The sequence below is a fragment of the Electrona antarctica genome, assembly GCF_951216825.1.
Source record: "Electrona antarctica genome assembly, chromosome: 20".
In the NCBI taxonomy this organism is placed as follows: domain Eukaryota; kingdom Metazoa; phylum Chordata; class Actinopteri; order Myctophiformes; family Myctophidae; genus Electrona; species Electrona antarctica.
Genome location: NC_136801.1, coordinates 3,249,026 through 3,273,995, shown reverse-complemented (window position 1 = coordinate 3,273,995; position 24,970 = coordinate 3,249,026). Strand labels below are relative to the sequence as shown.

Genomic DNA, 24,970 nt, shown 5'->3' with positions numbered 1-24,970 from the left:
CTGGCATTGTTGTGTCCATGTGTCCTTGAGCAAGACCTTAACCCATTAAAGGGGAATACCACTCATTTTCAACATTGAACTATGTCATTAATATACCTTAGAGTTGTTGTGTGGAAATAATAAAATAGTCCCCCCCCCCTTCTATTTAGCCTAGAACTGGAGGTCTAGAACTGGAGGCCTGAAAGAAATGACAAGTACGTACATCTTGATGACATCATCAAGATGTACTTCACCATGTTTTTTTCAGACCTCCAGTTCTAGGCAACACAGAATGGGGGGACCTTTTGAGTGGTGCAACCACCACTCCCTTACGGAGCTATGTGTGTGGGTGGGTGGCTGGGTGGGTGGCTGGTTGGGTATGAGCACGAAAACAGCATGGTTGTTTTTCACCACCTGTGCGCAACCTAACACACACACATGCACGTATTAACTGTATATATGATCCGGGTGTGCCAGTACAGTACAGTGACAGTACAGTACAGTAGAGGGACCGCCACACGGTAACTCCTGTCAACCGTTTCGGACGCGGGGCGGCACGCCGGAACCAGCCCGGCCCCCTGGGCGCGTTCCTGGGGGTCTGTCTGGAACTTCCCACCCCCGGGGACCCCCACATGGTAACTCTGTCATTTCTCTACCGTTTCGGACGCGGGGCGGCTTGCCGGAACTGGGCCGGCACCCTGGGTGCGTTCCTGTGGGTCTGGATTTCTTTATTATTTCCACACAACAGCTCTAAGGTATATTAATGACATAGTAAAATGTTGAAAATGAGTGGTATTTCCCTTTAACCCATTCTGGACGGGAACCCCTTTTGGTGTTTTAAACATTATGTTATACTTTAGCTATTGAAAAATAGCAGATCTACAAGCTCATAGCGCGCCACCGAGTGGCGCGCTACGAGCTTGTAGGTCTGCTATTTTTGAAAAATCGTAAAAATGCGGCACAAATCTTTGAATATATATTCTTTCAGAGCAAATGTTTTTTCAGGCCTAAATGGGTTAAAAAAAGAAAGAGAAAATATATATGTAGCTTTAACAATCTAAAATGACAAGTATGCTTTTCCCGGTTTTAATGGGTTTTAAAACTGATGCTTTACCGGTGTGTGGATTTATGGGATTTGGATAAAGGCGCTCATATAATAAAAGCCATTTGAAGTGGGGGGACAGTCTGGGGACATTTCAGAGATAAGTGTTCTCCTCCTCCTCCTATCTCCTATCTCTGGCTCTATTCTAGACCAGAGTGCATTCTGAATGGCTTGGACAAAGTGCTGCTCCTCTGGCTGTGCAGCCTGCAGAGGAGAAGCAGGGTCAAATGTGCCCTTTGACCCTGCCTAGCTTCCACTGGGAGGGAGTGTGAGAGAACTACCCCCCCCCCCCCCCCACACACACACACACACACACACACACATACACACACACACACATACACATACACATACACATACACACACACACACACACACACACACACACACACAATTCAATTCAATTCAATTCAAAGGTCTTTATTGGCATGAGAAAACATACGTTTACATTGCCAAAGCACAATACAGCAATACAATCAAAACAAAAATTATGTACATTTGAAAGTCAGAATGTTCAATAGTGACAAAATTTGACTGAGGGACTGCCATTGGATTTTTTTGAATTTCCGTGTTTTCATGTCATATGAAAGCAGGGAATCATAGCTTCAAATTGACTTTGGTTGGGCCAGTTTGGCCCACTAGTTTTGGAGATATGGCTTATAGACTAATGTCTTGCAGAAAACAGCGAGTTGAGAAAACATGTGTCCTTGAGCAAGACCTTAACCCATTAAAGGGGAATACCACTCATTTTCAACATTGAACTATGTCATTGATATACCTTAGAGTTGTTGTGTGGAAATAATAAAATAGTCCCCCCCCCCCCCCCCCTTCTATTTAGCCTAGAACTGGAGGTCTAGAACTGGAGGCCTGAAAAAAATTACAAGTACGTACATCTTGATGACATCATCAAGATGTACTTCACCATGTTTTTTTCAGACCTCCAGTTCTAGGCAACACAGAATGGGGGGACCTTTTGAGTGGTGCAACCACCACTCCCTTACGGAGCTATGTGTGTGGGTGGGTGGCTGGGTGGGTGGCTGGTTGGGTATGAGCACGAAAACAGCATGGTTGTTTTTCACCACCTGTGCGCAACCTAACACACACAAACACACACATGCACGTATTAACTGTATATATGATGATTTCGGGTGTGCCAGTACAGTACAGTGACAGTACAGTACAGTAGAGGGACCGCCACACGGTAACTCCTGTCAACCGTTTCGGACGCGGGGCGGCTTGCCGGAACTGGGCCGGCACCCTGGGTGCGTTCCTGGGGGTCTGGAACTTCCCACCCCCGGGGACCCCCACATGGTAACTCTGTCATTTCTCTACCGTTTCGGACGCGGGGCGGCTCGCCGGAACCGGGCCGGCACCCTGGGTGCGTTCCTGTGGGTCTGGATTTCTTTATTATTTCCACACAACAACTCTAAGGTTTATTAATGACATAGTCAAATGTTGAAAATGAGTGGTATTCCCCTTTAACCCATTCTGGGCGGGAACCCCTTTTGGTGTGTTAAGCATTATGTTATACTTTAGCTATTGAAAAATAGCAGATCTACAAGCTCATAGCGCGCCACCGAGTGGCGCGCTACGAGCTTGTAGGTCTGCTATTTTTTTTAAATCGTAAAAATGCGGCACAAATCTTTGAATATATATTCTTTCAGAGCAAATGTTTTTTCAGGCCTAAATGGGTTAAAAAAAAGAAAGAAAAAATATATATGTAGCTTTAACAATCTAAAATGACAAGTATGCTTTTCCCGGTTTTAATGGGTTTTTAAACTGAAGCTTTACCGGTGTGTGTGTGTGTGTGTGGTTTATGGGATTTGGATAAAGGCGCTCATATAATAAAAGCCATTTGAAGTGGGGGGGACAGTCTGGGGACATTTCAGAGATAAGTGTTCCTCCTCCTCCTCCTCCTATCTCTGGCTCTATTCTAGACCAGAGTGGCTTGGACAAAGTGCTGCTCCTCTGGTTGTGCAGACTGCAGAGGAGAAGCACGGTCAAATGTGCCCTTTGACCCTGCCTAGCTAGTGTGAGAGAACTACCCCCCCCCCCACACACACACACACACACACACACACACACAATTCAATTCAATTCAAAGGGCTTTATTGGCATGAGAAAACATACGTTTACATTGCCAAAGCTGAAAGCACAATACAACAATACAGCAATACAATCAAAACAAAAAATATGTACATTTGAAAGTCAGAATCTTCAATAGTGACTGAATTTGACTGAGAGACTGCCATTGGATTTTTTTGAATTTTCATGTCATATGAAAGCAGGGAATCATAGCTTCAAATTGACATTGGTTGTTTGGTTGGGTCAGTTTGGCCCACCAGTTTTGGAGATATGGCTTATAGACTAATGTCTTGCAGAAAACAGTGAGTTGAGAAAACAGGCTTGAAAGGTTCACTTGGTACATAGAAATTGATCTCAGAATTTCTGAGATAAATTTCTATGTACCAAGATCACTGGATGCAGGTATAGTGCAGGAATATACACAATGATTAGTCTTTAGGGTGGTTGTGTTCCGTTTGATATCCTTCTCCTATCACAGCAACTCACTAATCTTGCTGCTGTGTTTGCACATTGTTCTACTTCGCCCAGCAGATATGGGAGTTTTTTTGTCATTGGTCATGTTTTCAAAATCTCCGTGTGTGGTTGTAATCTGTGGGAAGTATGTGTGTCTCTGATGTCTTGGTACAATGGACAGATGGTTAGGAAGTGTAGCTCGGTTTCCACTTCATTTTGTGTGCAGTGGGTGCACACACACACACACACACACACACACACACACACACCCCCCGGGCCCCATCCCCAAACTCTCCCCAGGGTGCCTGGGCCAATAACCCATGACGACGGCCTGTTTGTTTCTGTGTGGGAATTTACACTCCTGAATCCCCACGGTCCATCCCGGGCTGTTCTCCACCCCTGACCCCACCTCCAGATTGTATGTATGCGGGTCAGGGGTTTATTTATATATAGTCCATGTTGTGATTTAACCCATTTAGGCCTAACGTCAACATTTAAGAAATGTATTTTTTTTTTATTATTATTTTTCTGAAAAACCTCATGTTTCTATATCAGTGGTTCTCAATATTTCATGTCAAGGACCCCCAAAAATATATGAAATTGGCCGCTGACCCCCATCTGGAAATATGTTGTTTCAGGGACCACCTCCCAGAAGCAAAGATTTGAGTTAAAAACGTTCGCTCTGAAAGAGTATATATATTCAAAGCTTTGCACCACATGACGTCCCCTAGCAGATATGAAAACAAAGATAGGAACAGGATGATCATGAACAGAGCAGCACCTCATATTATTAAAGATAGGAACAGGATGGACATGAACAGAGCAGCACCTCATATTATTAAAGATAGGAACAGGATGAACATGAACAGAGCAGCACCTCATATTATTAAGATAGGAACAGGATGGACATGAACAGAGCAGCACCTCATATTATTAAAGATAGGAACAGGATGATCATGAACAGAGCAGCGCCTCATATTATTAAAGATAGGAACAGGATGAACATGAACAGAGCATGCAGCACCTCATATTATTAAAGATAGGAACAGGATGATCATGAACAGAGCAGCACCTCATATTATTAAAGATAGGAACAGGATGGACATGAACAGAGCAGCACCTCATATTATTAAAGATAGGAACAGGATGATCATGAACAGAGCAGCACCTCATATTATTAAAGATAGGAACAGGATGATCATGAACAGAGCAGCACCTCATATTATTAAAGATAGGAACAGGATGATCATGAACAGAGCAGCACCTCATATTATTAAAGATAGGAACAGGATGAACATGAACAGAGCAGCACCTCATATTATTAAAGATAGGAACAGGATGGACATGAACAGAGCAGCACCTCATATTATTAAAGATAGGAACAGGATGAACATGAACAGAGCAGCACCTCATATTATTAAAGATAGGAACAGGATGATCATGAACAGAGCAGCACCTCATATTATTAAGATAGGAACAGGATGGACATGAACAGAGCAGCGCCTCATATTATTAAGATAGGAACAGGATGGACATGAACAGAGCAGCACCTCATATTATTAAGATAGGAACAGGATGAACATGAACAGAGCAGCACCTCATATTATTAAAGATAGGAACAGGATGAACATGAACAGAGCAGCACCTCATATTATTAAAGATAGGAACAGGATGAACATGAACAGAGCAGCACCTCATATTATTAAGATAGGAACAGGATGAACATGAACAGAGCAGCACCTCATATTATTAAAGATAGGAACAGGATGATCATGAACAGAGCAGCACCTCATATTATTAAAGATAGGAACAGGATGGACATGAACAGAGCAGCACCTCATATTATTAAAGATAGGAACAGGATGATCATGAACAGAGCAGCACCTCATATTATTAAAGATAGGAACAGGATGATCATGAACAGAGCAGCACCTCATATTATTAAGATAGGAACAGGATGATCATGAACAGAGCAGCACCTCATATTATTAAAGATAGGAACAGGATGATCATGAACAGAGCAGCACCTCATATTATTAAAGATAGGAACAGGATGGACATGAACAGAGCAGCACCTCATATTATTAAAGATAGGAACAGGATGATCATGAACAGAGCAGCACCTCATATTATTAAGATAGGAACAGGATGATCATGAACAGAGCAGCACCTCATATTATTAAAGATAGGAACAGGATGAACATGAACAGAGCAGCACCTCATATTATTAAAGATAGGAACAGGATGGACATGAACAGAGCAGCACCTCATATTATTAAAGATAGGAACAGGATGAACATGAACAGAGCAGCACCTCATATTATTAAAGATAGGAACAGGGTGAACATGAACAGAGCAGCACCTCATATTATGTTGTACATACAGTCAGTGTCTCTGATACAGTTGTAATCAGTAGTAACAGCTAATAATCCTCCATTCACTTCATGCTCCATTTTTCAATTTGTCTGACTGCTAACAGAGTTGAAGATGATGTAAATATGTTGCTAGAATGACCGTATTTATTCAATATTGGCACAAATAAATGTCTAATGATATTCTCAATTACCTTATTGCATTCCTTGACCCAGATAATGTATATTTTGACACCAAGATTGACCTTCTATAAGTGGGTTGGAAGCTGAGATAGTGGCACTTATAGATATTACATGGCGGCCATCTTTGAATGCCAAGATGGCCGCCTTCTGACATCTTGATGACGTGGCCCCCCCGTCCAAAATGAAACGTATGGTTATGGAGAGCATGTGGAACAAATGTGCCGCTTTTGTCCGCCGCGTCCACAATTTTCTAAAATATGGCCCTAAGCTACCTCACTTGATTGATTGATTGAAATATGTATTAACAGTTTGCAGAATTACAGTACATTTCAAGCACAAACTCAATACAAAGACTGTTAACTGAGTGGACGACCCAATTAAGCATTACACTTGTTTACAAGATGGTCCACCTTGTTCAATTCATCAAAACATTTAGAGACGTACAAATAGACACTTTTATATAGTCAAAGAACAGAACAGGAATTCATCATAAAGGAGGTAAAAAGGGAAAAGAAACATATACAGGGGTGGATTCAGATTTTACGGGGGCCAGTTTCGAATTGCAGCCATCCGTAGGTGCCCTTTGAGCGGTTTTGAAGGAGTCAAGGGATTCACATGTCTTAATGACTGTTGGTAGGGCGTTCCACATTTTGGTGGCATAGGAGCGAAAATAATTTAGTCCCTTGTTTGTGCCGAATCTGGGTTGTACATGGTTCGTTGCACTCCCTCTGGTGGTGTGGGTGTGGACTATAGTGGACGGTCATCATGTCATGCCACAGGGGCGACTGTGGCTCAAGAGGTAGAGCAGGTCGTCCAATGATCCATGGGTCGGCGGTTCGAATCCTGGCTCCTCCTGTCTACATGTCGAAGTGTCCTTGGGCAAGACACTGAACCCCAAATTGCTCCCGATGTGCTGGTTGGTACCTTGCATGGCTTCCGCCGCAATCGGTGTATGAATGTGTGTGTGAATGGGTGAATGTAATGCACTATCTATGTAAAGCGCCTTGGATAAAGGCGCTATATAAATGCACCATTTACCATGAGTATCAATGTGCTTTGGCAGATGAGTGTTTCGCCACTGAGTCAAGCAGCTAAGGTCATATAAATCATGACAGTCCTTTTCACTTCAGCCCCTTTGTTTGGTTGTTTTAAGTGGTGGGAGAATGATCCATGCTTTCTAGTGGTGGGAGAATGATCCATGCTTTCTAGTGGTGGGAGAATGATCCATGCTTTCTAGTGGTGGGAGAATGATCCATGCTTTCTAGTGGTGGGAGAATGATCCATGCTTTCTAGTGGTGGGAGAATGATCCATGCTTTCTAGTGGTGGGAGAATGATCCATGCTTTCTAGTGGTGGGAGAATGATCCATGCTTTCTAGGATGCTATAGCTGCACATACTGCATTATTCATTGAGGTACTCTTACAATGTCAAGGTACTCTTCACTTAACCCATTTCAACCGAGACCGATTCTATAAAATGTCTTCTAAATCATGACCGTTTTCTGGACAAAAAAACATGTTTCTATGTCAGTGGTTCTCAAACTATTTCATGTCAAGGACCCCTAGAATTATATGTATTTGGCCGCGGACCCCCATCTGAAAATATGTTGTTCCAGGGACCCCCCCCCCCCCACAGAAGCAAAGATTTGAGTTAAAAACGTTGACTCTGAAAGAATATATATTCAAAGATTTGCGCCACATTTTCACGATTTTTCAAAAATAGCAGACCTACAAGTTCATAGCGCGGCACTCGGTGCCGCGCTATGAGCTTGTAGATCTGCTATTTTTCAATAGCTAAAGTATGTTAACACCTAAAGGGGTTCCCGCCCAGTATGGGTTAAGAGATACTTCATATACAAATGTCCTTTTTACACCACTACTGTAAAATAGCTCGAACCAGTGCTGGTTATGTAGTTAGGACCCACGACAGTGGTGTTCGATACGAACTTAACCGGGATGTGGAAACATCCAATGAAAAGCTCTATAATTTGCTTGGCCAGATATTCCGTCCTATCCAACTGACTCAGGCCAAAGATATTAGAAGATATTCTGCCACCTTAAGTCTCTGACTGTAATCCTTTTATACTTTTTAGTTATATGTGTGTCATAATGACAATGCTATCCAATCGCATATGACGATGACACACGTGTACATCCCTATATGGGGTTCCCACATCAATCCGATGTCAGCATTGGATATTTCCATTATCTCCACATATGGGCCATAAATCATCATTCATCATATGTGGAGATCCAAGTGACAGCCTTTTATCCCCATATATGGAGATCCATTTGAGAGCCTTCGCAACAGCCACCCCCAGATTTCCCATGGAAATATGTAAAATATCAAGAAGGCTTGAACAGTTTGCCCATTGCAAGCGTACCTGGCCCTTGGGCCACCCCATCGAAAGCGTACCTGGCCCTTGGGCCACCCCATCGAAGGCGTACCTGGCTCTTCGAGCCACCGCATCAAGAGCGTACCTGGCCCTTGGGCCACCCCATCGAAGGCGTACCTGACTCTTCGAGCCACCGCATCAAGATCGTACCTGGCCCTTGGGCCACCCCATCGAAGGCGTACCTGGCTCTTCGAGCCACTGCATCAAGCGGTTATGCTCGTGGTCATTTCTGCAAGAGTGACCGTCCAGCCTCCTTGCTGGACTACTTCGGTCCCTATGAACCTGGACTTCTGGTCTGTCAGCTTGCACTTTCATCTCGATATCCTATCGGTGAACAAAGCCTCTGCCGTCCTCCGACTGCTCCAACATCTATGGGAAGGTTGATATAGCTCCGATGCCCTTGCATCATCATGCTGTCCAGACAATGCTCTCATGATATCCACCAGAGCGCTCCGCTTCCGTCCTCCGACTGCTCCAACATCTATGGGAGGGTTGATATAGCTCCGATGCCCTTGCATCATCATGCTGTTCAGACAATGCTCTCATGGCCCTTGCATCATCATGCTGGTCAGACAATGCTCTCATGATATCGCCACATTGCCACCCCCAGATTTCCCATGGAAATCTGTACCATATCTAGAAGGCTTGAACAGTGGACCCCTCAGGCCACCCCATTGAAAGCGTCTCGCCAGACCTTCACCAACTGTGTCTTCCTGGTGAACGAGACCCTCGTCGGATGTTGTATCTTGCTGGTGAACGAGACCCTCGTCGGATGCTGTGTCTTCCTGGTGAGCTGGATCCTCGTTGGATGCTGTGTCTTCCTGGTGAGCTGAACCCTCGTCGGATGCTGTGTCTTCCTGGTGAGCTGGACCCTCGTCGGATGCTGTGACTTCCTGGTGAGCTGGACCCTCGTCGGATGCTGTGACTTCCTGGTGAGCTGGACCCTCGTCGGATGTTGTGTCTTCCTGGTGAGCTGGACCCTCGTCGGATGCTGTGTCTTCCTGGTGAGCTGGACCCTCGTCGGATGCTGTGTCTTCCTGGTGAGCTGGACCCTCGTCGGATGCTGTGTCTTCCTGGTGAGCTGGACCCTCTTCGGATGTTGTGTCTTGCTGGTGAGCGGGACCCTCGTCGGCTGCTGCATCTTCCTGCTCCTCGTTGGCTGCTGCTTCTTCCTGCTCCTCGTCGGCTGCTGCTTCTTCCTGCTCCTCGTCGGCTGCTGTATCTTCCTGCTCCTCGTCGGCTGCTGCATCTTCCTGCTCCTCGTCGGCTGCTGTATCTTCCTGCTCCTCATCGGCTACTGCATCTTCCTGCTTCTCGTCGGCTGCTGCATCTTCCTGCTCCTCGTCGGCTGCTGTATCTTCCTGCTCCTCTTCGACTGCTGTGTCTTCTGCTCCTCGGTAGATTCCGCCATCGGTGGTATATCCATCGTAGTCTTGATGTCCGAGCCTGCTCTGCTGTCCCAAGAATCGATTCCCATGCCGTTTTAAAGATGAACTCTCCTGTCCTACGCCGGGTCCTTCAATCTCTGCTGGACATGGAAATCCCACAACGTCGGGTCCCTGGCATCCAACCAACTGATGCCCAGAACCTCCGGAGCCCACCTGCTCCGAAGGCGAAGTGTGTCCCACCACTTCGGATCCCTGGCATCTAACCAACTGATGTCCAGAACCTCCGGAGCCCACCTGCTCCGAAGGCGAAGTGTGTCCCACCACTTCGGGTCCCTGGCATCTAACCAACTGGTGTCCAGAACCTCGAAGTGTGTCCCACCACTTCGGGTCCCCGGCATCTAACCAACCGATGTCCAGAACCTCGAAGTGTGTCCCACCACTTCGGGTCCCCGGCATCTAACCAACCGATGTCCAGAACCTCGAAGTGTGTCCCACCACTTCGGGTCCCCGGCATCTAACCAACTGATGCCCAGGACCTCCAGAGCCCATAGACTCTGGAGGCAAACGTCCAGAGCCCGTAGGCCCTGGGCCCAAATGATGATTGTTGAACTCACCTGCTCCACAAGCTATACCACCTGATGTTGTAACCTCCTGGCTCCTGGGGAATCCGTCCCACCACCATCCTCTAAGGCCTCCGACATCCTGTTACTGCCGTACGCCCTAATCCGGCTCGAATGGACCATGTAAAATAGCTCGAACCAGTGCTGGTTATGTAGTTAGGACCCACGACAGTGGTGTTCGATACGAACTTAACCGGGATGTGGAAACATCCAATGAAAAGCTCTATAATTTGCTTGGCCAGATATTCCGTCCTATCCAACTGACTCAGGCCAAAGATATTAGAAGATATTCTGCCACCTTAAGTCTCTGACTGTAATCCTTTTATACTTTTTAGTTATATGTGTGTCATAATGACAATGCTATCCAATCGCATATGACGATGACACACGTGTACATCCCTATATGGGGTTCCCACATCAATCCGATGTCAGCATTGGATATTTCCATTATCTCCACATATGGGCCATAAATCATCATTCATCATATGTGGAGATCCAAGTGACAGCCTTTTATCCCCATATATGGAGATCCATTTGAGAGCCTTCGCAACAACTACAGTTGACAGCTTTACAGTGGCGTGCACAGACATTTAGAGGGGCAGGTGCTCAAGTGAAAAAAGGGAACCTTGTGCAGCGCGTGGAACCGGTCGGTTGCCTTTTATAGATTTTGGGGCCTAAATAATATATTGGAAGCTTTTTATCAAGAATTGATCAATGTCACCATGGTCCACATACTGTACAGTGTACACTGTACAAAAGAAATAAAAAAAAGAAAGTTTTTTTTCTTTCTTTTTTCAAAAGGGCACATTGCCAAAAGGGCAAGGGGTGCTCTAGCACCCCCTAGTGTCTATCTGTGCACGCCACTGCAGCTTTAGTAGCTTGTTACTTTGCATCATTTTTATCATTCATAATCAAGTAAATTATTACAAAAAAACATATTTTTTCAAAAATAGCTGATCTCATGTACACTACAGTATATCGCATAGTTTTGAATAGCCCAAAGTGTAAAATGGGGCTTACATGGTTAAGCAAGAGAGTCGGCTATACAGTATAGGGTGGAATTATAAGTCTGTCCTCCTCACAGTAAGCTTTCCCCCAACCTCCCATGCCCTCATCTGTACGCTGTGCCCAGATATTAACAGAGTTCTCATTGTTCAGACTTTTGCTTGAGCGAGTAGGGAACATGGATAAGACAAAATGTATAAGCCTATAATATAAAGGGGGGCAGTTATCTGGTTTTTAAGCCATTTAGGCCTGACGTCGAAATTTAAAAAAAAATGTTTTCTAAATCATGACAATTTTTGAAAAGATTTGAGGCACATTTTAACGATTTTTCAATAATAGCAGACCTACAAGCTCATAGCGCGCCACCGAGTGGCGCGCTATGAGCTTGTAGATCTGCTATTTTTCAATAGCTAAATTATAACATAATGTATGTAACACCAAAAGGGGTTCCCGCTCAAAATGGGTTAATTACAAACTAATGCCGTTGCTGAACACATGACCAAATTCTACTCACATTATGCCTTTCATGCTGAAGGTTATGTGTTCGAACCCTGCCCTGGGGGTCGACGTCAGTAAGAGCATGCGGTCGCAATGGGCTCCTAATGCCGAACCCAATGGGTTCAGATCTGAGCCAAGTCTCCTGAGGAGGCGCGTCTGAAGCCTGTCCTGGACGGGGTACTATCCGGATCCATCCATCTTCAACCGCTTATCCGTAGTCGGGTCGCGGGGGCAAAAGCTCCACCAGAGTGCTCCAGACTTCCCTCTCCAGAGCAACATTAGTGACTTCCTCCTGGGGGATTCCGAGACGTTCCAAGGCCAGTGAGTCGATGTATTTCCTCCAACTGCGCCTTGGTCTGCCCCGCGGTCTCCTCCCAGTGGGACGTGCGTCCCATCCGGATGTTACTATCCGGATGTAAAAACAAATCCATCCATGTTTTACTCATGAGGATTCTGACTTTGTGCACATTACATTGAAGGAAGAGTGATATATTGAGAGTTTATTTGGGCTATATTCCTTTTTTCATATATATGAGAAGCCTAGTGCTATTCTGTACCTGAATCTGGCCTAAAGTACCTACTCATTCTTCCCTGTTAATTAAAATGCTTTTAGATGACAAAGGAATAGGATACATAAATGTCACGTATGGTCACAATGGGGGAAAAAAATACTCAGGCTTTGGTAAAGTATTTTGCACTGTGGTACATATACTAACTCAGTGCAAAATACGTTGTTTACAAGTAAAAGTCTTGCATTAAAACTCTTACTGTGTCGTATAGAAACCACCAGAACCTCTGCCTGGGGTGTACAACCACTAGAACCTCTGCCTGGGGTGTACAACAAATCCAGCACCTCCTGAACACTATGGGTGCGTTCGGAAATGCGCACCGGGAATGTGGTCAGTTAGTTGAGTGTGGTGGGTGGTGACGTCACAGAGTGCGTTCACAGTGTGCCTTATTTACGAACGACCACAGCTGTGACACATTCACACCGGACAACCCTACAGCTTCAGGGTAGGGTCGCTCGGTGCGGACACTCGGCACACCCGGTGCGCAGCGCACTGGATTTTCGAACGACAACGTGCACTGAATAAACAAACGACAAGAGAGCACACCAGTGCATTCAGGGCGCATTTCCGAACGCACCCTAGGTTGCACAGGTGCGATGGAACTGGGTCTTAACACTTCAAATTACCATATACTTCGGTGACCACTGCCTCTTATCGGCGCAACATAGGACCAGGTTTGAACTTTGAAGGCTGCATATCGGCCTGATAATCCAGTACAAAAAGAAGTTCCATAGTGAGGCTTTAAAGGAGAATTCCATGCTAGAAGGCTTTCTTACCTTTCTTTGTAGTTGTTACGTCCCCACCAAAGAGGTCCAGGTGTTATTTTGTGCAAAAACTATTTCCCCTACCATAGGCCCTCAATGAATTGCATTGAATTGAATGGGGCTATGGGGTGTTTGTTGTACTAATTCGCTTATTTCCATCGAAATAAGTAGTAAAGTGTGCCGTTTGGGATATTATTTACATTATGTAGAGAGGATATATACAAGAAAATTATAATTTTGAGCGATGGGAATAAGCGAATTAGCACAACACCCCATAGCCCCATTCAATTCCCATGCAATTAATTTAGGCCCTAAATGAATTGAATGGGAATTGAATTGGCTATTTCCCCTAAAAACCATAAGCCCTACATTTTAGGGCTTATGGTAGGGGAAATAGCCAATAAGGAGGTTTTGCACAAAATAACACCTGGACCTCTTTGGTGGGGACGTAACAACTACAAAGAAAGGTAAGAAAGCCTTCTAGTATGGATCTCTAACACAGAAAAGCCTCCTGCCAAAGAGGAATGTAGTTGTAGCACTGCTTAGCGTCACACATACGCAGAAGGGCTCATGGAAAGTGTGTGTGTGTGTGTGTGTGTGTGTGTGTCCGTGCGTGTGCATGCACGTGGTGTTTAACAAGAGGTTTTATCCACAAGCATCTGGTTCTCAGCTTGCAGGAGGCATTGAGGTGACCTCATGCATACTGTACTGTACCCAACTACCCATGCCTGGGAGGGAGAGAGAGAGCAGGCAAGAACAGAAGGCTGGCATGCCTTAGTACTCCAACAGTGTCTCTCTCTCTCTCTCTCTCTCTCTCTCTCTCTCTCTCTCTCTCTCTCTCTCTCTCTCTCTCTCTGTGCCACTCCTGGAGGAATGTTAGTACTGTTGTTCATTAATCATACTATCATACATCTCATCTAGAAATTGTAGAAACCTGTGTGTGACTGCCCCGGCCTCCCGGACATAACTCGAGACACCGTCATCTGAATATTTGACTTCAAACGTGGGCCATAGAAGGCTTGGTTAATTAAACGGGGGGTGTGCTGTGCAGAGCCAACTGCAGAGTGGGAATTCGGTTAGAACAGTGGTTGTGTCGAGAAATGAAAAGCCACGTTGTCTGTATCTGCAGACGTCCTTGTGCCGTTTGTGCAATAGAAATATCGTTTTTCAATGCACGACATCGGTTTGTCTGTATGCAGGTCCGTCTGTCTCCCATTTGCTGCACTTCTTCTTGCTCATCAGCAGTCTGAGACATCGGGGTTCCCCATATGTAAATATTTGGTACTATTGGTACTCTTGAGTCTTGACAATGTACGCTGACAACGAGTGGAACAAGTTCAACAGGTAATGAATAATAAATGGGTGGGGTCTCGCAACGCTCCCTTGTAGGCGCGCTTATTTAGTTAAGTTACATATTAAGTTATATTTTAAATTTGAATCTGAGTTGGAGAAGCGCGACACAATGCAATCTGAGGTAAGAATAAGACAAGCCTCCCATGTATGAATACCTCTGATGTGAAGTATATAGCGTGAGAAAATGAATTTTCAGGACGGCCTTACATCGCTGAGCCCCGTAAGCATACTAGAGGTGTGTGTGTGTGTGTGTGTGTGTGTGTGTGTGTGTGTGTGTGTGTGTGTGTGTGTGTGTGTGTGTGTGTGTGTGTGTGTGTGTGTGTGTGTGTGTGTGTGTGTGTGTGTGTGTGTGTGTGTGTGTGTGTGTGTGTGTGTGTGTGTGTGTGTGTGTGTGTGTGTGTGTGTGTGTGTGTGTGTGTGCGAGCGCGCGCGCAGAGAGAAGAGAACTTGGCTCAGCACGCAGCCCTGAGGAGCTCCTGTGTTGAGGGGTCAGGGGGGGGTCATCATTAATAAGTTCATGTACAGTCTTGTCAACGGTGAATATATGAATGGATATTAGGGCTCTGAATCTTTGAGTGTCCCACGATTCGATTCGATTCTTGGGGTCACGATTCGATTCATATCGATTCTCAATCCAAAAACGATTTTTCAATGATTCAAAATGATTCTCTATTCAAAATGATTCTCGATTCATAGGATTTCATCACAATCTACTCCAGCCAACTGAATGACTACAGTAACTAGAAAATGACTGAAGACATGATGTTTACTGTGATTAGGGTGAGCTTACATTTCATATCAGACAGACACCATGTAGTGAAAACTCCTGTAACTGTAACCAGAAAAAGAAATCTAAAGAAAAAAAACAAAAAACAAAAAAAACAATGGAAATTATGAATCGATTTTGAATCGTTCATAACGGAATCGCGATTCTAATTCGAAGCGATGGATATACTGGATCTATTGTCAGCTGTGTACAGTGTACAGTGTGTAGTGTGTACAGTGTGCAGTGTGTAGTGTGTAGTGTGTACAGTGTGCAGTGTGTACTGTGTACAGATGGATGTATGCATGACCCGGCAATAGCTTCTCCACAGTGAATATACAGTACAAACGAACATGGGAGAGAGAGAGACAGAGACAGAGAGAGAGAGACAGATATTAGAGAGCTAATAATAATCTACACACAATACAACATGGGGAATGCCAGGGGAAGCCCAAGGGTGTGTCTGTCGTGTTGTCCACTCGGGGGGGGGGGGGGGGGGGGGGGGGGGGGGGTGTGTGTGTGTGTGAGTGTGTGTGTGTGCTTACATTTTCACAAACTATTTTGTGTTCAAAAAGCTCCTCTAGTTTCTTCTTTCCAAGAGCTGTGAAAGAAAACACTGCTGGGGGCTTAGAAATATATGGTCAACCTATGTTGACCATATTTTGTTGTGCACACACACACACACACACACACACACACACACACACACACACACACACACACACACACACACACACACACACACACACACACACACACACACACACACACTCATTTCAAAGCTCTCATCCTCAGTGCTCAGATTTAGTTTTTTTGGTTTATTAGCTCCCTATGCAGTCACCACTTAACACTAGCACGTCTGCACTCAGCTCACTCACTACTCTGACGGCTAACGGTCAGGATGACCGTGTTTTTCAGCTCACTCACTACTCTGACGGCTGACGGTCAGGATGACCGTGTTTTTCAGCTCACTCACTACTCTGACGGCTGACGGTCAGGATGACCGTGTTTTTCAGCTCACTCACTACTCTGACGGCTGACGGTCAGGATGACCGTGTTTTTCAGCTCCCTCACTACTCTGACGGCTGACGGTCAGGATGACCGTGTTTTTCAGCTCCCTCACTACTCTGACGGCTGACGGTCAGGATGACCGTGTTTTTCAGCTCCCTCACTACTCTGACGGCTAACGGTCAGGATGACCGTGTTTTTCAACTCACTCACTACTCTGACGGCTGACGGTCAGGATGACCGTGTTTTTCAGCTCACTCACTACTCTGACGGCTGACGGTCAGGATGACCGTGTTTTTCAGCTCACTCACTACTCTGACGGCTGACGGTCAGGATGACCGTGTTTTTCAGCTCACTCACTACTCTGACGGCTGACGGTCAGGATGACCGTGTTTTTCAACTCACTCACTACTCTGACGGCTGACGGTCAGGATGACCGTGTTTTTCAGCTCACTCACTACTCTGACGGCTGACGGTCAGGATGACCGTGTTTTTCAGCTCACTCACTACTCTGACGGCTGACGGTCAGGATGACCGTGTTTTTCAGCTCACTCACTACTCTGACGGCTGACGGTCAGGATGACCGTGTTTTTCAGCTCACTCACTACTCTGACGGCTAACGGTCAGGATGACCGTGTTTTTCAGCTCACTCACTACTCTGACGGCTGACGGTCAGGATGACCGTGTTTTTCAGCTCACTCACTACTCTGACGGCTGACGGTCAGGATGACCGTGTTTTTCAGCTCACTCACTACTCTGACGGCTGACGGTCAGGATGACCGTGTTTTTCAACTCACTCACTACTCTGACGGCTGACGGTCAGGATGACCGTGTTTTTCAGCTCACTCACTACTCTGACGGCTGACGGTCAGGATGACCGTGTTTTTCAGCTCACTCACTACTCTGACGGCTGACGGTCAGGATGACCGTGTTTTTCAGCTCACTCACTACTCTGACGGCTGACGGTCAGGATGACCGTGTTTTTCAGCTCACTCACTACTCTGACGGCTGACGGTCAGGATGACCGTGTTTTTCAGCTCACTCACTACTCTGACGGCTGACGGTCAGGATGACCGTGTTTTTCAGCTCACTCACTACTCTGACGGCTGACGGTCAGGATGACCGTGTTTTTCAGCTCACTCACTACTCTGACGGCTGACGGTCAGGATGACCGTGTTTTTCAGCTCACTCACTACTCTGACGGCTGACGGTCAGGATGACCGTGTTTTTCAGCTCACTCACTACTCTGACGGCTGACGGTCAGGATGACCGTGTTTTTCAGCTCACTCACTACTCTGACGGCTGACGGTCAGGATGACCGTGTTTTTCAGCTCACTCACTACTCTGACGGCTGACGGTCAGGATGACCGTGTTTTTCAGCTCACTCACTACTCTGACGGCTGACGGTCAGGATGACCGTGTTTTTCAGCTCACTCACTACTCTGACGGCTGACGGTCAGGATGACCGTGTTTTTCAGCTCACTCACTACTCTGACGGCTGACGGTCAGGATGACCGTGTTTTTCAGCTCACTCACTACTCTGACGGCTGACGGTCAGGATGACCGTGTTTTTCAGCTCACTCACTACTCTGACGGCTGACGGTCAGGATGACCGTGTTTTTCAGCTCACTCACTACTCTGACGGCTGACGGTCAGGATGACCGTGTTTTTCAGCTCACTCACTACTCTGACGGCTGACGGTCAGGATGACCGTGTTTTTCAGCTCACTCACTACTCTGACGGCTGACGGTCAGGATGACCGTGTTTTTCAGCTCACTCACTACTCTGACGGCTGACGGTCAGGATGACCGTGTTTTTCAGCTCACTCACTACTCTGACGGCTGACGGTCAGGATGACCGTGTTTTTCAGCTCACTCACTACTCTGACGGCTGACGGTCAGGATGACCGTGTTTTTCAGCTCACTCACTACTCTGACGGCTGACGGTCAGGATGACCGTGTTTTTCAGCTCACTCACTACTCTGACGGCTGACGGTCAGGATGACCGTGTTTTTCAGCTCACTCACTACTCTGACGGCTGACGGTCAGGATGACCGTGTTTTTCAGCTCACTCACTACTCTGACGGCTGACGGTCAGGATGACCGTGTTTTTCAGCTCACTCACTACTCTGACGGCTGACGGTCAGGATGACCGTGTTTTTCAGCTCACTCACTACTCTGACGGCTGACGGTCAGGATGACCGTGTTGTTCAGCTCACTCACTACTCTGACGGCTGACGGTCAGGATGACCGTGTTGTTCAGCTCACTCACTACTCTGACGGCTGACGGTCAGGATGACCGTGTTTTTCAGCTCACTCACTACTCTGACGGCTGACGGTCAGGATGACCGTGTTTTTCAGCTCACTCACTACTCTGACGGCTGACGGTCAGGATGACCGTGTTTTTCAACTCACTCACTACTCTGACGGCTGACGGTCAGGATGACCGTGTTTTTCAGCTCACTCACTACTCTGACGGCTGACGGTCAGGATGACCGTGTTTTTCAGCTCACTCACTACTCTGACGGCTGACGGTCAGGATGACCGTGTTTTTCAGCTCACTCACTACTCTGACGGCTGACGGTCAGGATGACCGTGTTTTTCAACTCACTCACTACTCTGACGGCTGACGGTCAGGATGACCGTGTTTTTCAGCTCACTCACTACTCTGACGGCTGACGGTCAGGATGACCGTGTTTTTCAGCTCACTCACTACTCTGACGGCTGACGGTCAGGATGACCGTGTTTTTCAACTCACTCACTACTCTGACGGCTGACGGTCAGGATGACCGTGTTTTTCAACTCACTCACTACTCTGACGGCTGACGGTCAGGATGACCGTGTTTTTCAACTCACTCACTACTCTGACGGCTGACGGTCAGGATGACCGTGTTTTTCAACTCACTCACTACTCTGACGGCTGACGGTCAGGATGACCGTGTTTTTCAACTCACTCACTACTCTGACGGCTGACGGTCAGGATGACCGTGTTTTTCAGCTCACTCACTACTCTGACGGCTGACGGTCAGGATGACCGTGTTTTTCAGCTCACTCACTACTCTGACGGCTGACGGTCAGGATGACCGTGTTTTTCAACTCACTCACTACTCTGACGGCTGACGGTCAGGATGACCGTGTTTTTCAACTCACTCACTACTCTGACGGCTGACGGTCAGGATGACCGTGTTTTTCAGCTCACTCACTACTCTGACGGCTGACGGTCAGGATGACCGTGTTTTTCAGCTCACTCACTACTCTGACGGCTGACGGTCAGGATGACCGTGTTTTTCAGCTCACTCACTACTCTGACGGCTGACGGTCAGGATGACCGTGTTTTTCAACTCACTCACTACTCTGACGGCTGACGGTCAGGATGACCGTGTTTTTCAACTCACTCACTACTCTGACGGCTGACGGTCAGGATGACCGTGTTTTTCAACTCACTCACTACTCTGACGGCTGACGGTCAGGATGACCGTGTTTTTCAGCTCACTCACTACTCTGACGGCTGACGGTCAGGATGACCGTGTTTTTCAGCTCACTCACTACTCTGACGGCTGACGGTCAGGATGACCGTGTTTTTCAGCTCCCTCACTACTCTGACGGCTGACGGTCAGGATGACCGTGTTTTTCAGCTCCCTCACTACTCTGACGGCTGACGGTCAGGATGACCGTGTTTTTCAACTCACTCACTACTCTGACGGCTAACGGTCAGGATGACCGTGTTTTTCAGCTCCCTCACTACTCTGACGGCTGACGGTCAGGATGACCGTGTTTTTCAGCTCACTCACTACTCTGACGGCTGACGGTCAGGATGACCGTGTTTTTCAGCTCACTCACTACTCTGACGGCTAACGGTCAGGATGACCGTGTTTTTCAGCTCACTCACTACTCTGACGGCTAACGGTCAGGATGACCGTGTTTTTCAGCTCCCTCACTACTCTGACGGCTAACGGTCAGGATGACCGTGTTTTTCAGCTCACTCACTACTCTGACGGCTAACGGTCAGGATGACCGTGTTTTTCAGCTCACTCACTACTCTGACGGCTAACGGTCAGGATGACCGTGTTTTTCAGCTCACTCACTACTCTGACGGCTGACGGTCAGGATGACCGTGTTTTTCAGCTCACTGCACTCTCTCCCTGCATCTTTTCTAATGCTCTTCACACCTCATGGGGATGATAAGAGGATTCAGACACACACACACACACACACACACACACACACACACACAACCCTATTCCCCCCATATACACACACACACACACTTTACTCTAGTGCGATATGCTTATTGTTGTCGCTGTCTGTCTGTCTGTGTAGTTGGATGTACCCTTTTTCCTGACAGCCTGATAATGAAACGTGTGTGTGTGTGTCTGTCTCTCTCTCTCTTCAGGGAGTGGGGCTACAGCGGTGGTCCAGGCAGCCTACTGTATACCACGCAAGGAGAAGGTGGCCATCAAGCGGATCAACCTGGAGAAATGTCAGACCAGTATGGACGAGCTCCTGGTAAGATGACCGCTCCACTCTCTGTATAGATCTGACTGCTATTTCTTAGCTCCTGGTAAGATGACCGCTCTGCTCTCTGTATAGATCTGACTGCTATTCCCACTACTAGTCCTTACCCGTTCTGAATATATGAACAGCAAATGATGTTCAGTGTGGGTAATCTATCTAATAATTTAGCGATCACTCGCCCGCTGTCTCGAGCAAAATAGACAGCGGGCGAAACAACTCAAGTTACGCGGAAAAGTGTGTCCCAGTATTAATCTGTGTTCGTCCCAACATGCAGTTCACTGGTGACCCGGAAGCCGTCCCAACATGCATTGTAAGGAAGTACTCGGACTGACTGACTGACTGACAGACAGCGACCGAGCAAAATAGACGATCGCTAAATTATTAGATAGATATGAACATTTTCAACATGGACATGATTTTGACGATCAAGCAAAAACTAATTGCGATTATCTCAGATCAGTGCGATTAGGCAATTATGTAATAATTGTGACAGGCCCTACTCACGGCCCTCCAGTTGGGGGGCCCCCCCACCCCCAGGTTGGGAGGCCCTCCAGTAGGGGCCCCCAGTCCACCCCCAGGTTGGGAATGGCTGGAATAGAGAGATGTAGCTCCCTCACAGCCAGCATAGCATAACCCAGCAGATACAGTATGTTGTTGCCCGGCAGCCCTAGCATTCCACTCCAATTCCAGTGATTTGGGAGGAGGAGGTATGGAGGAGGTATGGACGCAGTTAGTTCCACTTCTGCTTCCCATTACTGGATTGCTTGTAGCGCCGCTCGGCTCCAATCATCCCTGTCACTTCCAACACTCCTCTCTGGCCTTCCTCCTCGAAGAGGGCGAGTCCTCCTCCTCTCTGGCCTTCCTCCTGGAAGAGGGCGAGTCCTCCTCCCCAGCGGAGGGTGCCAGGAAACTATTAGACCGCAGCGCGCCATCCACCCTGAAGGCTGCATTGTTTGTTTTTTGAGAGCTGGCTCTCTGAGCCTTCATTCATAACATGTGTTGCATTATGAGTTTTAGAGGAACAATAGGCCCGTGGTGGCGTCTCTCTTTCCCCCGCACATAGTGATGATCAGATGAGGAACTTGTGTAATGTGTGTGTGTGTGTGTGTGTGTGTGTGTGTGTGTGTGTGTGTGTGTGTGTGTGTGTGTGTGTGTGTGTGTGTGTGTGTGTGTGTGTGTGTGTGTGTGTGTGTGTGTGTGTGTGTGTGTGTGTGTGTGTGTGTGTGTGTGTGTGTGTGTGTGTGTGTGTCTTGTGGTTGGTGACTATAGCAGGTTTTGCGTGTGTGTTCAGAGTCGGTCAGCGTCAGTCAGAATAAGCTGGTTGAGGCTTAAGCTATTTTACCAGCCTACGTTGTTTAAGACAGGGGTTCTCAACGTTTTTGGCCGGGGACCCCCGGAAATGCTTTGGCAATGTCTCGGGACCCCCCCCCCGCCCCCTCCCGACCCCCAATATAAATTGAATGCTACAATAACCTTAAACCATTTTGGGCGGGAACCCCTTTTGGTGTTTTAAGCATTGTTCTAATTTAGCTATTGAAAAATAGCAGATCTACAAGCTCATAGCGCGCCACCGAGTGGCGCGCTACGAGCTTGTAGGTCTGCTATTTTTGAAAAATCGTGAAAATAAAATTTAAAAAAAAACAAATTATTTATTTTTTTTGGAAAATAATTTGGGGACCCCCTAAAATAATTTGGCAACCCCCCGAGGGGTCGCGACCCACGGGTTGAGAACCCCTGGGTTAAGACACTGTCACGGCCCTGAACAGTAGTAATTGTCTTTGCAGTTTAATGAATTCAGTTCTTGAGTTGACAACTAAAGCTTGATTAATGTGTTATGCTAAAAAATGAAGCATCCAACAAAAAAGCGTATTTATTATTATTTGTATTTATTTATTTATTTATTCCATTTGACATTATGGTAGTAATGAGTAGCATCAATAAATCATAATCATTTTTAAACAGAACTCTGTAGCAGCACTGGGGCAAATAGTTACATAAGCATCTGTGTCATCATGTTACTTTGGCTACTCAAAAATAGGTGATAGACCTGCTATTTTGAAAAATCGAGGAAATGTGGTGCAAATCTTTGAATATATATATATATATATATATATATATATATATATATATATATATATATATACAATTCTTTTTTTGAAGTGAACATTTTTGACTCGAATCCTTTGCTTCTGGGCGTTGCTGGAACCAAGTATTTTGAGATGGGAGGGAGGCCAACAGGCCAAATAACAACAGGCTTTTCAGAATACTTTTTGGAAGATTTTTTAGAATCAGCCTCAGGTCCAGTGTTGTTTTTGGCAGCACATTTCTAATTTAGTTTTAGTCAGTCTTTGGAATGAAACTTAATTTAGTTTTAGTCATAGTCTTTAGAATGAAACTTCATTTAGTTTTAGTCATAGTCTTTAGAATGAAACTTCATTTAGTTTCAGTCATAGTCTTTGGAATGAAACTTCATTTAGTTTCAGTCATAGTCTTTAGAATGAAACTTCATTTAGTTTTAGTCATAGTCTTTAGAATGAAACTTCATTTAGTTTTAGTCATAGTCTTTAGAATGAAACTTCATTTAGTTTTAGTCATAGTCTTTAGAATGAAACTTCATTTAGTTTCAGTCATAGTCTTTGGAATGAAACTTCATTTAGTTTTAGTCATAGTCTTTAGAATGAAACTTCATTTAGTTTTAGTCATAGTCTTTGGAATGAAACTTCATTTAGTTTTAGTCATAGTCTTTAGAATGAAACTTCATTTAGTTTTAGTCATAGTCTTTAGAATGAAACTTCATTTAGTTTTAGTCATAGTCTTTAGAATGAAACTTAATTTAGTTTTAGTCATAGTCTTTGGAATGAAACTTCATTTAGTTTTAGTCATAGTCTTTGGAATGAAACTTCATTTAGTTTTAGTCATAGTCTTTAGAATGAAACTTCATTTAGTTTTAGTCATAGTCTTTGGAATGAAACTTCATTTAGTTTTAGTCATAGTCTTTGGAATGAAACTTCATTTAGTTTTAGTCATAGTCTTTGGAATGAAACTTCATTTAGTTTTAGTCATAGTCTTTGGAATGAAACTTCATTTAGTTTTAGTCATAGTCTTTGGAATGAAACTTCATTTAGTTTTAGTCATAGTCTTTGGAATGAAACTTCATTTAGTTTTAGTCATAGTCTTTGGAATGAAACTTCATTTAGTTTTAGTCATAGTCTTTGGAATGAAACTTCATTTAGTTTTAGTCATAGTCTTTAGAATTAAACTTCATTTAGTTTTACTCATAGTCTTTAGAATTAAACTTCATTTAGTTTTACTCATAGTCTTTGGAATTAAACTTCATTTAGTTTTAGTCATAGTCTTTAGAATGAAACTTCATTTAGTTTTAGTCATAGTCTTTGGAATGAAACTTAATTTAGTTTTAGTCATAGTCTTTAGAATGAAACTTCATTTAGTTTTAGTCATAGTCTTTGGAATGAAACTTCATCTAGTTTTAGTCATAGTCTTTAGAATGAAACTTCATTTAGTTTTAGTCATAGTCTTTGGAATGAAACTTCATTTAGTTTTAGTCATAGTCTTTGGAATGAAACTTCATTTAGTTTTAGTCATAGTCTTTGGAATGAAACGTCATCTAGTTTTAGTCATAGTCTTTAGAATAAAACTTCATTTAGTTTTAGTCATAGTCTTTAGAATGAAACTTCATTTAGTTTTAGTCAGCCTTTAGAATGAAACTTCATTTAGTTTTAGTCATAGTCTTTGGAATGAAACTTCATTTAGTTTTAGTCATAGTCTTTGGAATGAAACTTCATTTAGTTTTAGTCATAGTCTTTAGAATGAAACTTCATTTAGTTTTAGTCACATCTTAGTCACCTGGAATGTTTTAGTGTCAGTCTAGTTTTATTCGACTAAATTTCATAAGATGTTA

At 45.2% G+C, this 24,970-nt stretch overlaps 1 protein-coding gene across 4 annotated transcripts in view; it reads left to right on the top strand.

The window, feature by feature from the left end:
- oxsr1b (oxidative stress responsive kinase 1b) overlaps positions 1–24,970 on the top strand; it is a 183,680-nt gene that overhangs the window by 22,622 nt on the left and 136,088 nt on the right. The window contains exon 2 of one of the 4 annotated variants that reach the window (XM_079489156.1): positions 20,930–21,042. The exons of the other annotated variants lie outside the window; for them this stretch is intronic. Within the exon in view, the coding sequence (XP_079345282.1) occupies positions 20,930–21,042 (113 nt within the window). The remainder of the gene's footprint in view (positions 1–20,929; positions 21,043–24,970) is intronic. 4 annotated transcript variants of the gene reach the window in all.